Source organism: Nestor notabilis, unplaced genomic scaffold (assembly GCF_000696875.1).
Source record: "Nestor notabilis isolate BGI_N333 unplaced genomic scaffold, ASM69687v1 scaffold28712, whole genome shotgun sequence".
Lineage (NCBI taxonomy): Eukaryota > Metazoa > Chordata > Aves > Psittaciformes > Psittacidae > Nestor > Nestor notabilis.
In genome coordinates, this window is record NW_009919182.1 from 11,950 (window position 1) to 23,436 (window position 11,487).

General features: G+C 43.3%; 1 protein-coding gene across 1 annotated transcript; it reads left to right on the plus strand.

Annotated features, from left to right (window-relative positions):
- Nucleotides 1–1,008: 1,008 nt before the first annotated feature.
- ALDOB (aldolase B, fructose-bisphosphate) lies at nt 1,009–10,630 on the plus strand. The gene is made up of 9 exons (XM_010010126.1): nt 1,009–1,108; nt 7,120–7,241; nt 7,518–7,729; nt 8,223–8,277; nt 8,432–8,592; nt 8,792–8,875; nt 9,370–9,544; nt 9,700–9,899; nt 10,123–10,630. Exons 2-9 carry the CDS (start codon nt 7,130–7,132, stop codon nt 10,216–10,218), a joined length of 1,095 nt encoding a protein of 364 aa, XP_010008428.1. The 5' UTR covers nt 1,009–1,108; nt 7,120–7,129; the 3' UTR covers nt 10,219–10,630.
- The last annotated feature ends 857 nt before the right edge of the window (nt 10,631–11,487 follow it).

Sequence of the window (11,487 nt, forward strand, 5' to 3'; positions counted from 1 at the left end):
TAAAGGCTAAAAGGTGTCACTACATGAGCCAAACACACCGAGAAACTACGTCATTCTTCAGGCAAACATTGGGTCTTTGTGGTAAAGATACGCTAATGTCCAAGGTCGCAGAGCATGTTGTTGCAGAGGGTATGATGTTTGCCTAACAGCCCCTGTGCTGTACTTCCCTCCAGGAGTACTGACCTGCAGAAAAAAAAAAAAAAAAGAAAGAAGTACCTCTACCTGGATTTGGCGAATAGCTGTGGTGTGATTTCACATCAACTGGAATGCTGATACACTGCTTATAGAGCATTAGCATTTTTTCCCAGAACATTTTTCCTAAGCAACTGACAAGTTTGTATGTTATTGCAATATGGGTAGGTGTTTCAAAGGGACTTTGGTGGAAAATTTGGCTTGCACTTAAGCACCTCAGTGTGGGCATATTTATTCTGATAACCATCATTCTCACTGAAACACTGCATTAGAGGAAATCAGACTTGCAGTTTCATTAACCCTGTAACATTGCATTTTGCCTTTCCATATACAAATTGGAAAATGAAAACAAGTTTCTGTGCTAAATTTTGAAGTGAGAGAAATCAGTGCAGCATTTAGAAGCCACTGAAATGATAGTAACTCATGTCAATTGCGGATATATTGCATTGTTTGTGCATTTTGCTTTCTACTCTTTCTTGCTGCACTGTGTAGTTTCCTAAGAGTAAACTTCCAGAAGATCTAAACTTAAACAGAAAGTTATTCCAAGATCTCTGTAAAATATTTCTGAAGTTCTTTTCAGTCTGTTTTAGAAAGAGGAGGAATAATTTGAAATAACATCTCAGTTTCACTGCATCACAAATGGGCTTATATAGACAGGGGAGGAGAAAAGGGAGGAACAACAGGAGGGAACCCGGGACCCGTTGGTTGTGTGTGGTTGTGGTGTGACAGCCAATGACCAACTTTGAGCAATGACACCTCCCCGGCCAGCCTGGGGAGGAGGGAGAATGAAGGAGTGGAGGGGAAAAAAAAAACCCTCAAGAATTTTATAAAAGTTAGTGATCAGAAGGACCAGGTGTCTTTGCCTGCAATCACCTCACCAGAAGCTTGCAGGAGCAGAGGCGCTGTCCCTGAGCAAGTAAGTATAGTAATTTCATTTCTAAACTGTAAAGGTGGTATGTATATCAGCAGCTGAGACATGTGTTTACCTAAGGTGGGTTTGGGGAGTTGTTTTTTGTTTTGTTTTGTTTTTATTTTTTTGTTCCAGGAACAGCTTGCAAGAAATAAGCACACAGCCATTCCGCAGTGATCTTCCAGTGTGACCCATTTGCTGCTAACACTGGCTTTCTAACTTAGCTTAGTCACTCAGAACTCCTGGAGTAAGTGCATCCTTAGCCTAAGGGAACTAGAGCAATAACATACCAGCATTGCTTTCTATACTGCTTTGTTTTGTATGTTTGTTTATGCTTCTGGAGTACATAAATTTATGTTTTGCATGGAGAAGAGAGAAGGACTGGAGAATGCAGCTGGTCCTGACAAACACCAGTGCTGGCAGAAGTGTAATTATGTGTGTTTATTGTGCAGCTTTTTCTGAAGTATTAGTGCAGCAGTGTAGATAAAATGCTTTGTCAGGGAGATCTAAGGTAGTCTGCAGCACAGAAACTAGAAATGGCTCTTGCATTAGACTGTAACCTTCTAAGCTGTGAACAGCCAGCTTCAGAAAATTGCTCAACAAATTAAAATCCCCACTGAGTCTGTGATCCTGCTTCCTCTGCATTGACTGCAGAGGCCAGGTTCCTGAGTACCTAATCTCCTTTCATGCTTGCAACAGAGATGAAATGAGGGTGCATTTGTCAGGGCTTGAAAATAGCTCTAAGGCTAATGTGAGAATTGGGACAGGTATCTGCAGGTCTCACATACTCCCATCCACTTGAGGTAGGATGTTGAAGCACAGTCCCTAAACAGAGCATGAAGACAGAAAAAACCCGCTTATTCTCACAATCATAAGAGAGAGCAAAAAACAACCTGGCAGCTGACAATTATATACACCCCAAAGGACTTATCAAGGTGGTGAAATCAGTATGTCAATCAAAAACATCTGCTGCTTTTTCTAGGTAACAGAAGTCTGAACATCTCTTTCTGTCCCATATGCTTGACACTTTTTAGAACCCAGAAATGAAATGTTTTATATTAAATCCTTAACTCACACTGCAAAGATGAAGGGAGAAACATCCTGTTCTTACCTGAGAGCTCCTTCGTACATACAGGAGGCACTGCTCCCACTTCAACTCCTTAAAACAAGTACTCACACAGAGTCACAGGTAATTCAGGCTGAGAGGGACTTCAGGAGGTCTGTAGTCCTACATCCTGCTCAAAGCAGGGTTGGACACAAGGTCAGACCAGGCTGCTCACGCTTTTATTCAAGTAGGTCTTGACAACCCCTGAGGATGGAGACACCATGCTTTCTGCCAACATGCTCCACTGCTTGGCTGTTCCCGTAGGAGAAAAAAATAATATTCTCCATAATCAGTTCAAATCTCTCTAGTTTCAGCTTATCTCTGTTGTCTCTCACTCTCCTGTCATATGCTGCTGTGAACAGAGTGATTCTGCCACTTCGATCACCACTCTGAAGGTTCTGGGGTTGCCAAGAGATGGTCCCGAAACCATCTGTGCTCGAGGCTGAACTAGATCCAGCAAAGTAAGGGCTTCAGCCCCCGGCCTTCTCAGTGGCATCTGCTGAGCTCACTCCAGTTTTTCATTGTCTTTTGTGTACTGCAGGGGCCCAACACTGGATGCCTGATGTGATCTAAAGAGTGCTGAGCAGAGGAGGGTAATTCCTGTCCTCCCCAGGCTCTCTGAGGATTCACACAGGATGCTGCTAGCCCTTGTTGCTGGCCCCTCTTAACTTGCTGCCTGACAGTGCCGTGGGCCTTCTCCAAAGAGCTTTTTTCCTCAGTCCCACCAGCCCTGGTGGGATCCCTGCCAAGGCTCTGCCCCTAGCAGTGGCTGGGCATTTGTCCTGGCTGAACCTCATAATGCTCCTGTTGGCCTTTTCCCACCCCCCATCCAAGCTCCTCTGAATGGCTGCCCAGCAATCAAGCATATCAACGAGTCCTGCCAGCTTGGTGTCATCTGCAACCTAGATAAGAATGTGCTCCGTCAGCAGGATGGGGCCAGGCTTGCCCAGCCGTTCATGCCTATCAGCTTGCCCAATGTCCAAGTAACCAGTCTTTCTTAGAAATAGCTTTTTAATGGAGCTCCATAGAGAAATGAGGCCAATAACTAGATTTATCCACTGTAATGAGAATGTAAGGTGCATAACTCATAATATGTCTGCCTCACCTCAGCATACAAGTGTAAATGAGGAGTGAATTCAGTCAGGTCAACACTATCTACATGTGATAGGCTAAATTTCTGAATACTTTTAATTCTCCTTATGAGCTGCATTTATCTATTTACATATGCAATTCTCGCTTCTTCAAACTCTGCTCTTTGGGAGCAGAAGCTCTTGTGTGCACAGTGCAATGACATGCACATATTGTTTGTATTGTTAACTATCAGAAATTATGTTGAGCAGCTATGTTTACTAGTACTCAATAAGAAAAGCTACATGCATGGGATACAAACTGTATTTTGACAGTTTGGTTCTGCAATTTTGGAACCAATGAAAGAAAGCAATGAAGAGAATGAAGAGAAAAACTTACAGATTCTAATCCAATTTTATTGTCTGCAAACTAGGACTCAGGTGAGATTTTCTGTAAGATCAGAAGATGCCAGCTACTTGAGGTGGTAGGAAAGAAAAGACACCACTGAAATATTAATGTTTCTATGATGACCTACAGTGGAATGTAACAGTTTGTTCCTTCTGCTATTAGTCTTGCCTCTGCCCTTTCGTTCTCACTATTAATATTAAACAGGATGCAGTGCTTGTGCTGATACCCATGAAACTATTTCCCCTGCAGTCCTCATTTATGGAGGCTGAGGAAAACTTGAGACTTTAGTAGTACAACATTCATTTTTACAACTGTGGCCACCCCCCACCCCCCGCTGGTCACAGGGGCTGAACAAAGATATTTTTTTGATTGAGGAGCTGCTGGACCCTGACGCTCAAGGTACTTTTGTGCATTCTGTGAAGTTTTGTTCTCTCCAGGTTTCTATTTCCACTTTTACAAAATGTTATGTAAGCAGTTACTAGAAAGAAAACACGTTGTATTCATACAGTGTCAGATCAATGTGAAATCACTTAAGCTTGTGACACTATGATACTAGCCCACAGCCCAAATTGGGTAAATAAAAATAAAATCTAATGGAATAATTTAGTGGTGGGACAACTCCTAGGTATTGTTTCTGAGAACATAATTCCTTTGAGCTTTTGCCTGCATGGAAAATTTGTCAAATTTAACAGATAAATCAGAATAATAAGGCAAATAGGCATTGTTCTTGGAAGAATGAAAACTGCTGCTTAGCTCTGGCAGCCTGTGCACAACCATTTCCCTCACAGCCTCTGAGGTGACATATCCAGCTTTTTAAAGTTCATGTTTCTGTGGATGTAAGCTGGGAGCTTACTCTTTACAAGGCAGCTGTATGAAGTGTTGCTGAAGCATAAGAATTCTCCACTTCCCTTTAGATGCTTAGAGCAGTACCTTACAGCAGAGATACCTTTACTGAATCCAGTGTGGAAAATCCTCAGAGATTATGTTCCTCATGGAAGAATCACAGAAAAATAAAGTCCTAAATAAGGGTACTTGAAGGTTCTGGACCTTGGAGCTATCGTTAGCTTTACCCCTGCTCTTTTGCACTCATTTCTTCACCATTTCAGTTAGAAACACTGTGCTCAGCAGGGTAGCTGAGAACTACACACCATGGCCTTACTGATCGTTTTGGGGAGCCTTTTGGTAAATCTGCACTTACTCCTTCACACTCAATGAAACACTTGCACAGAAACTGGAACTAATCTGCTGTCTTTCTATTGACCATTGTGGAACTACACTGTATTGTTTCAGTCTCTCAGAGTACACAGCAGCATTGTGTGTTTACACTGAAAACTCACATTTCTGTTTTTTGGCAATTTGTTTTGCAGGCTGGTTTTGAGTGATAACTGTCTCTTTGTTATCTCCATGCAAACACTGGAAACAAGTAAGATACAACAGACACTACTCTCACCGCTTACTGCATTGCTAGTGAGAAAGTATACCCTTAATAACGAAACGAGTGACTGCTCTTGTAATTCAGCTAGCTGGATTAAATATTATGTGGATACACCTACTCATGCTGTAGCATACCTCCAAACTGCAACTCTGAAATCCCATTACTGATATAGCAATTCATTAGCTTTGACCTTGGACGAGATCATATTTTTGCCAGATTGCAATTTTCCAGTCTTTTCCACAAAGACTGTGAACTACTGGAGTGATTCCTCATCATTTTGCATAGCAATTTATTTAACAGTGCTATGGTTTTGACTGAAGTGGTTACAACACAAACTATCATTACAGTAATCATCATAAAAAGCCAGTTTCCTATTTCTAAGAGACATACCAGACACAGAAAGCAGATGAGGGATAAAAAGGGTTACAAGTGCACTTAATTATCTATTCAGCATAAACCAGGCTCTTCAAATTCTTTTAGGTGAGCCAAACAGGATAAGAGCTGAGAGCAATGGATGTGGTCACTAGAGCAGAAGGATGCTTCCCAGAGCTCTGACCACTGCCTGGCATACAGAGAGAGGAGTTCAGCAAGGCATTTCAGTGCTTGGAAAAGGAGGGAACCCTCCCTCATTTCACATAGTCTTTATAAATTCTCTCTAAACCTAGACTGAATCAATGTTGATAAATAATGCAGCATGAATTCTAGTCTCAAACAACTCACAAAAGGGTAAAGCAGACATTTGGACACTGCATCTGACTGGCCTGTACTGGCAGACAATGCCATTTGAATCCTGCACAATAATATTTCCAATACCAAAGTACCTTCAACTGTAAATCAGAGACAGATTTACAGCTGTCACAGTACTGTGATGGTACTGTTGCCAGAAAATTTTGGCACCACTTTGCATGGTGCACAGAACTCTGTTACCCTATCATGAGTAGCAGCCAGACCCCTGATCACTTCTCCCCATTATGCCCTTCAGCTGGGAGGGCATGACAAGGATTTCCTGGCAATGTAATATCTGTGAACGGGGAAAGGGGATGGAGGGCTTTGCTGTGTATGAGCTTATATGGTGAGACATACTTGCTGTCCATCCCTGGCACACAGTGAAATGAGAAATGGCCTGAGGCTGAGTTTGGGAATAGAAAATGTAGATACTTCCTAGAGGCCTGCCCTTCTGGGCTAAAACTTGTTATTGGAGATCTTTTGTGTTGTTTTTAATTATTCATCTTGTGGATTCACCACCTGCTGATAAACATGGGTGTTGCTTTAGCTATTGCTTATGATAAACAGAGGGAAGAGAGTCTTTACCTCTTGGGCTTATACAAATAGGGAAATAGACTATTCAAATGAATCTGAGAAACAGTAATTTAATGCTATATAATCAAAACTTTAATATGATCAAGTATTTTGTCATTACAAGGGAGAATCTGGATTTCAGGTGCTGGTAACACCATCTAAACTCCCAGGTCTTAGACAGAGTAAGCAATGTGCTACAGTTATGAAAGCAGTCATGGGGAGGAGAGAATTACAAAGCAAGGCAGGAGGGTGGGCATGGGAAGTCAGCTAGACACTAGCAAATACTGCCAACACAGGCCAGGGAATGGGAGACAGGTATTGTTAGGAAATGTGTAAAGGTAAGCAGTGTGATAATTGGCATTCTTCTGATTCGGAACAACATGTCTCCAGCGTAGGCAGTTACCATACTTGTTAGCTTGGTGCATATTCTTATGACAGACTGACCTTCCTTTAGTCTCTGAGTAAATCCATGTAAAATGCAGAGTCTTTCCCACTTTGGTTCTGGAGTGATGTGTTAGGATGCAGCTCCTGCATTTCTTCTCTGCTCACCAAGCCAAGAACTCCAATGGATTTCTGGGCATGTGCCTGTGATAACATGGACCAGATAAGCACAGAGAGCCCAGAAGAAATATTCGAGTGGTGTCTCTGGTTCACAGTTTGTTTATACAGTCTACTGAGCTTGTAACTAGTTCTCTTCCACAGCTAAGTCAACATGACCCACCAGTTCCCAGCACTGTCTCCAGAGCAGAAGAAAGCTCTTTCAGATATTGCTCAGCGGATTGTGGCTTCAGGAAAGGGGATCTTGGCTGCAGATGAATCAGTTGGTGAGTTCTAAATATCGATCAATTAGAAGTATGCAAGACTTTTTCTCATAACTTTGCTTCATCTTTGAAATCAGTGAAGTAAACGAAAACCACATAAAAACCATTGACTGAGCAGGAACAACTCAGGCAGGCCTGCATCTACAGCAACAGCTAACAAATTATGGGTTGAGAAAGGGGGAAGCTCTGAACTGGAGCCCCAGTTCATTACTACATACTGGGCCCAGGAAGCCAGCCAAGCCTAACACCTCTCTCTCTGGCCTTTGTTGACCTCACTAGGTACCATGGGGAACAGGCTGCAGAGGATTAATGTGGAGAACACAGAGGAGAACCGCCGAGCTTTTCGAGAGATCCTCTTCTCTTCAGATGCTTCCATCAACCAGAGCATTGGGGGCGTGATCCTCTTCCATGAGACTCTTTATCAGAAAGACAGCAGTGGAAAGCCATTTCCTACTCTTATCAAAGAAAAAGGCATTGTGGTGGGAATAAAGGTGAATATCCGTCCGGCAGCATAATCCAAACCCTGTTTACAGAGAAAATTAGATATGGGGCTGTGCTCTTTCCTGCCAAACTCTTTTTTTTTCTTTTTAATTTTTTTTGTGCTTCATTTTAAAATCACCATGCCACTATTCCCTTCATTTCATTTGCATTTGATATGGGAACTTTTTATCCACCAATTCCCATCTACTCACCATTCACTGCAATTAAATCCCTCCCTGCTGTAAGCTAAATCTAATCCTTTCCACATTTGACAGTGTTCTTGAGACATTCCCTGCAGCCACCTACACATTTCCCCTTCCTTTTACCCAATTGACTAATTTTTTTCCCCTCTACTCCCACATTTCCCTCCTTTGTACCTGTCGTGTTTTCAGCCCCACATTCTCACAGTTAGCCTGCAAAGACAGACTGGCCATGGTTAAGAAGGTAAGTATGGCATTGTTTCCCCTCTCTCTGTAACCCTTTCTGTTTTTCTGGTCTCCACAGCTGGATAAAGGAACAGCACCCCTGGCAGGAACAAATGGAGAAACCACCATCCAAGGTAAGAAGAGAACTAAGGAGCCTAAGCTATGACTGGTGCAGCAAAAGCCATGGGGTGGCTTGCCTGAGTTGCAGCCTTGGCTAGTATCCTGGTACTTTTCAGAGCTATGTCCTGAAGAACTGGTCTCAGTGAGGCCCTGTTGTTTCATCTACAGGGCTGGATGGACTGGCTGAGCGCTGTGCCCAGTACAAGAAAGATGGTGTTGACTTTGGCAAGTGGCGTGCAGTGCTGAAGATCACCAGCACAACACCCTCTCAACTTGCCATCCAAGAGAATGCCAACGCATTGGCACGCTATGCCAGCATCTGCCAGCAGGTATCTAGCCTCCAGCAACCTTTCCTGAGATGCTATTGCCCCTTCTTACTGTTCCCTGTGACGACATGCTGGGTAACTTGAAAGGCAAATAAGGGAACTTCTTGCAGTGCAGCAAGAAGGAATACCACCACCATCGGGGTAGACAACAACAGTAGTTTTTCTTCCATACCCATACCCTTCCCTGACTTTCTTTTCTTAGCATGGCTTGGTGCCCATTGTGGAGCCAGAAGTCTTGCCTGATGGAGACCATGATCTCCAGCGCTGCCAGTATGTCACAGAAAAAGTAAGAGATTCTTGCCTCTTTCCTCCCCTTTACAAATCAGTAGCTAATACTATGCAGGTTGTGCTCACAGATCTCAGGGTTTTGACCAAAAAGATACTTCTTATCTGCATCACAAATATGAGTTGCTCACAGTCAAATAATGAGTTACTAGCAAATGTGAGAGTAGAATCCATATGCATTTGGATTTCCAGTCGAACTGCCAATAAAAGCATTCTCAGTCTCAAAAAGATGGATTGGGACCAAACTCACTTACCTCTCTTTCAGTACCTCAGTTTACAGGGACAGATCCAGTAAATACGAAGACCGGTATCCTGGGCACCTCAAAAGCGGTGGGCTTTTGAGCCAGTGTCCAGGGCTGCAACCCCTGTGGTAAATTTCATGTGAAAGCAGAATTCAATTTGATCTTCCCACACTCCCAAGGAATAAGCTGCCTTTCAAAGCAGGGTGAGGTGAAGATTTGAGCAGAGGTCTGTATTCAATCCTCCTGTTTTCAGGTTCTGGCTGCTGTCTACAAGGCCTTGAATGATCATCACGTGTACCTGGAAGGGACACTGCTGAAACCCAATATGGTGATGGCTGGGCACTCTTGCCCCAAGAAGTACACCCCTCAAGATGTAGCCGTAGCAACTGTTACTACTCTTCTCCGCACCGTTCCTGCTGCTGTTCCCGGTGATTCCTGATTCACTCCTACATATCCATTCACACTGTCACTCTTGCTGTACTTCTTTCTACATCTGACATGCTTATTTCTCTAGCACATAATGGTCAGGGACTGCGGTGGCTGGAGCACTCCATTTATAAGCCCTGAAACCTCTTTCTTTCAGGAATCTGCTTCCTGTCTGGAGGTCAGAGTGAAGAGGAGGCTTCTCTCAACCTGAATGCCATGAATCAGTCCCCTCTGCCTAAGCCTTGGAAACTGACCTTTTCCTATGGCAGAGCCCTGCAAGCCTCTGCCCTGGCAGCATGGGTGGGCAAAAGTGAGAACAAGAAAGCTGCACAAGAGGCATTCCGCAAGCGGGCACAGGTATGAGTCTTCCCCCCAGTAAACAGAGGAGATGCTCACCATGAAAGGAGACATGTTGTCACCTTCCTAAGGTTCCTGTTGTTCCCACCCCTCCTGCTGCTTCATCTTCGCTAGGGATGTTATTCTGTTATTTTTGCCTTGCTTGGTTACTCCTGCTGTCTTTCCACATCTGTCCCTCTTACTCCAAGCTAAACAGTTTCCTGCTCTTTTCTTTCTTTTTCAGATTAACAGTTTGGCTTGCAGAGGACAGTATGTTGTGTCTGGGAAGGTTGACACAGCTGCCATGCAGTCTCTTTTCACTGCCAGCTACACCTACTGAAAATGCAGGAACCTTCCTTTGTTCTGTCCCTCTTCACAAGGTGCAAGATGTTTGGAAATGAAAAAAAAAAAAGAAGAAATCTAATTTCTCTACCCTAAACAAAATATGGGGATAAAATGGATTACCTTTCTCTTCACCCTTTGCTCCTGCAATTTACCAAGGGGATATTCCTGTTTTATCTGCACATTCCAAGGAAGGGAAATTCTTTCCATACAACAAAAACCAGCTGCCAATGAATCACAAACCCGCTCTCCATCTAGTTTAAACTTAGTCCCCAGAATTAGTAGGCATATTAAGTAGTTCCCTGGCAATACACTTACCCTTATCCATTACCATGTTTTGCAGCCAAAATTCTGAATTACAAAATTTGATTGCCTCTTCAATCATGGGAATAAAACAGTAATTGAAAACCAATCTCCATTTCACAATTCTTTATTCTGTATAAACTTTACGGTATTTTCCAAACGTCTGTGGTTTTCAGTAGCCTATTCACGAACAAAGTCACAAAGTGTTACTGCTGGTGAGCTTGGGAAACCCTGCGGAGATCGAGGGGAAATAATCCAATAGTGATACAGTTGGGAAGGTTAATCCTGCTGACTGAAGTCTGACAGGCACTGGAAAAAACATGTACATGGTGAGCAGTGCATGGGACTCAGGCCATAGATAACTACCTTTAGAAGCTTCTTATGGCTCTGGAGAACTATGGTTGCTGTGATGAGGCTGCCATACACCGAGTTAGGGTTCCACAGGCTGGGTTAGTGCTTTGCAAAGCCTGTTTTATAAAAGGGCTTTCAAAGTGTCATTTTCCACAGTAATTAACATAAAACATGTTGGAAGGCATCATGGCCTACCCCAGTGGCATAGTTTGAATAATGAGGCTGGTGCTGAAGGCCCACAGTTTGACCTTTGGTATGTTGTTTACGTATTAGAGATGTAAGCTTTGTTAGCTAAAGCACAATGAAACAGTTCTTGTTAAAAAAGAAGGCACGAATGGCAGAAATAGCAGACCTGAGGTTACGCAGGAAACACCAAGCAACCCAGAAGACAGCATGCCTCTCCCTTCAGGGCCGCTCGGCTCTGCAGGCTGCTCTCCCAGCCACAGGGACACATTGCACCTCCCAGCAAGGAAAGGGAAAACAGGCAAAAACACTGTCCTGTAACCACCTCTCTGTTTGTTGTGTTAGTAACCAGTCTTTCACAGAGGCACTATATAGCCAAACTCCTTCACATGGGTCCACTCACTGTGCAATTAATGCATGCATTTAGTCT

What these genes read in the sequence shown, in the direction of transcription:
- ALDOB (XM_010010126.1), top strand. Translation starts at nt 7,130, where the DNA reads ATGACCCACCAGTTCCCAGCACTGTCTCCAGAGCAGAAGAAAGCTCTT. An exon ending in GGCTGCAGATGAATCAGTTG is followed by an intron (nt 7,242 to 7,517) that starts GTGAGTTCTAAA and finishes TGACCTCACTAG; the next exon opens with GTACCATGGGGAACAGGCTG. An exon ending in CGTTCCTGCTGCTGTTCCCG is followed by an intron (nt 9,545 to 9,699) that starts GTGATTCCTGAT and finishes TCTTTCTTTCAG; the next exon opens with GAATCTGCTTCCTGTCTGGA.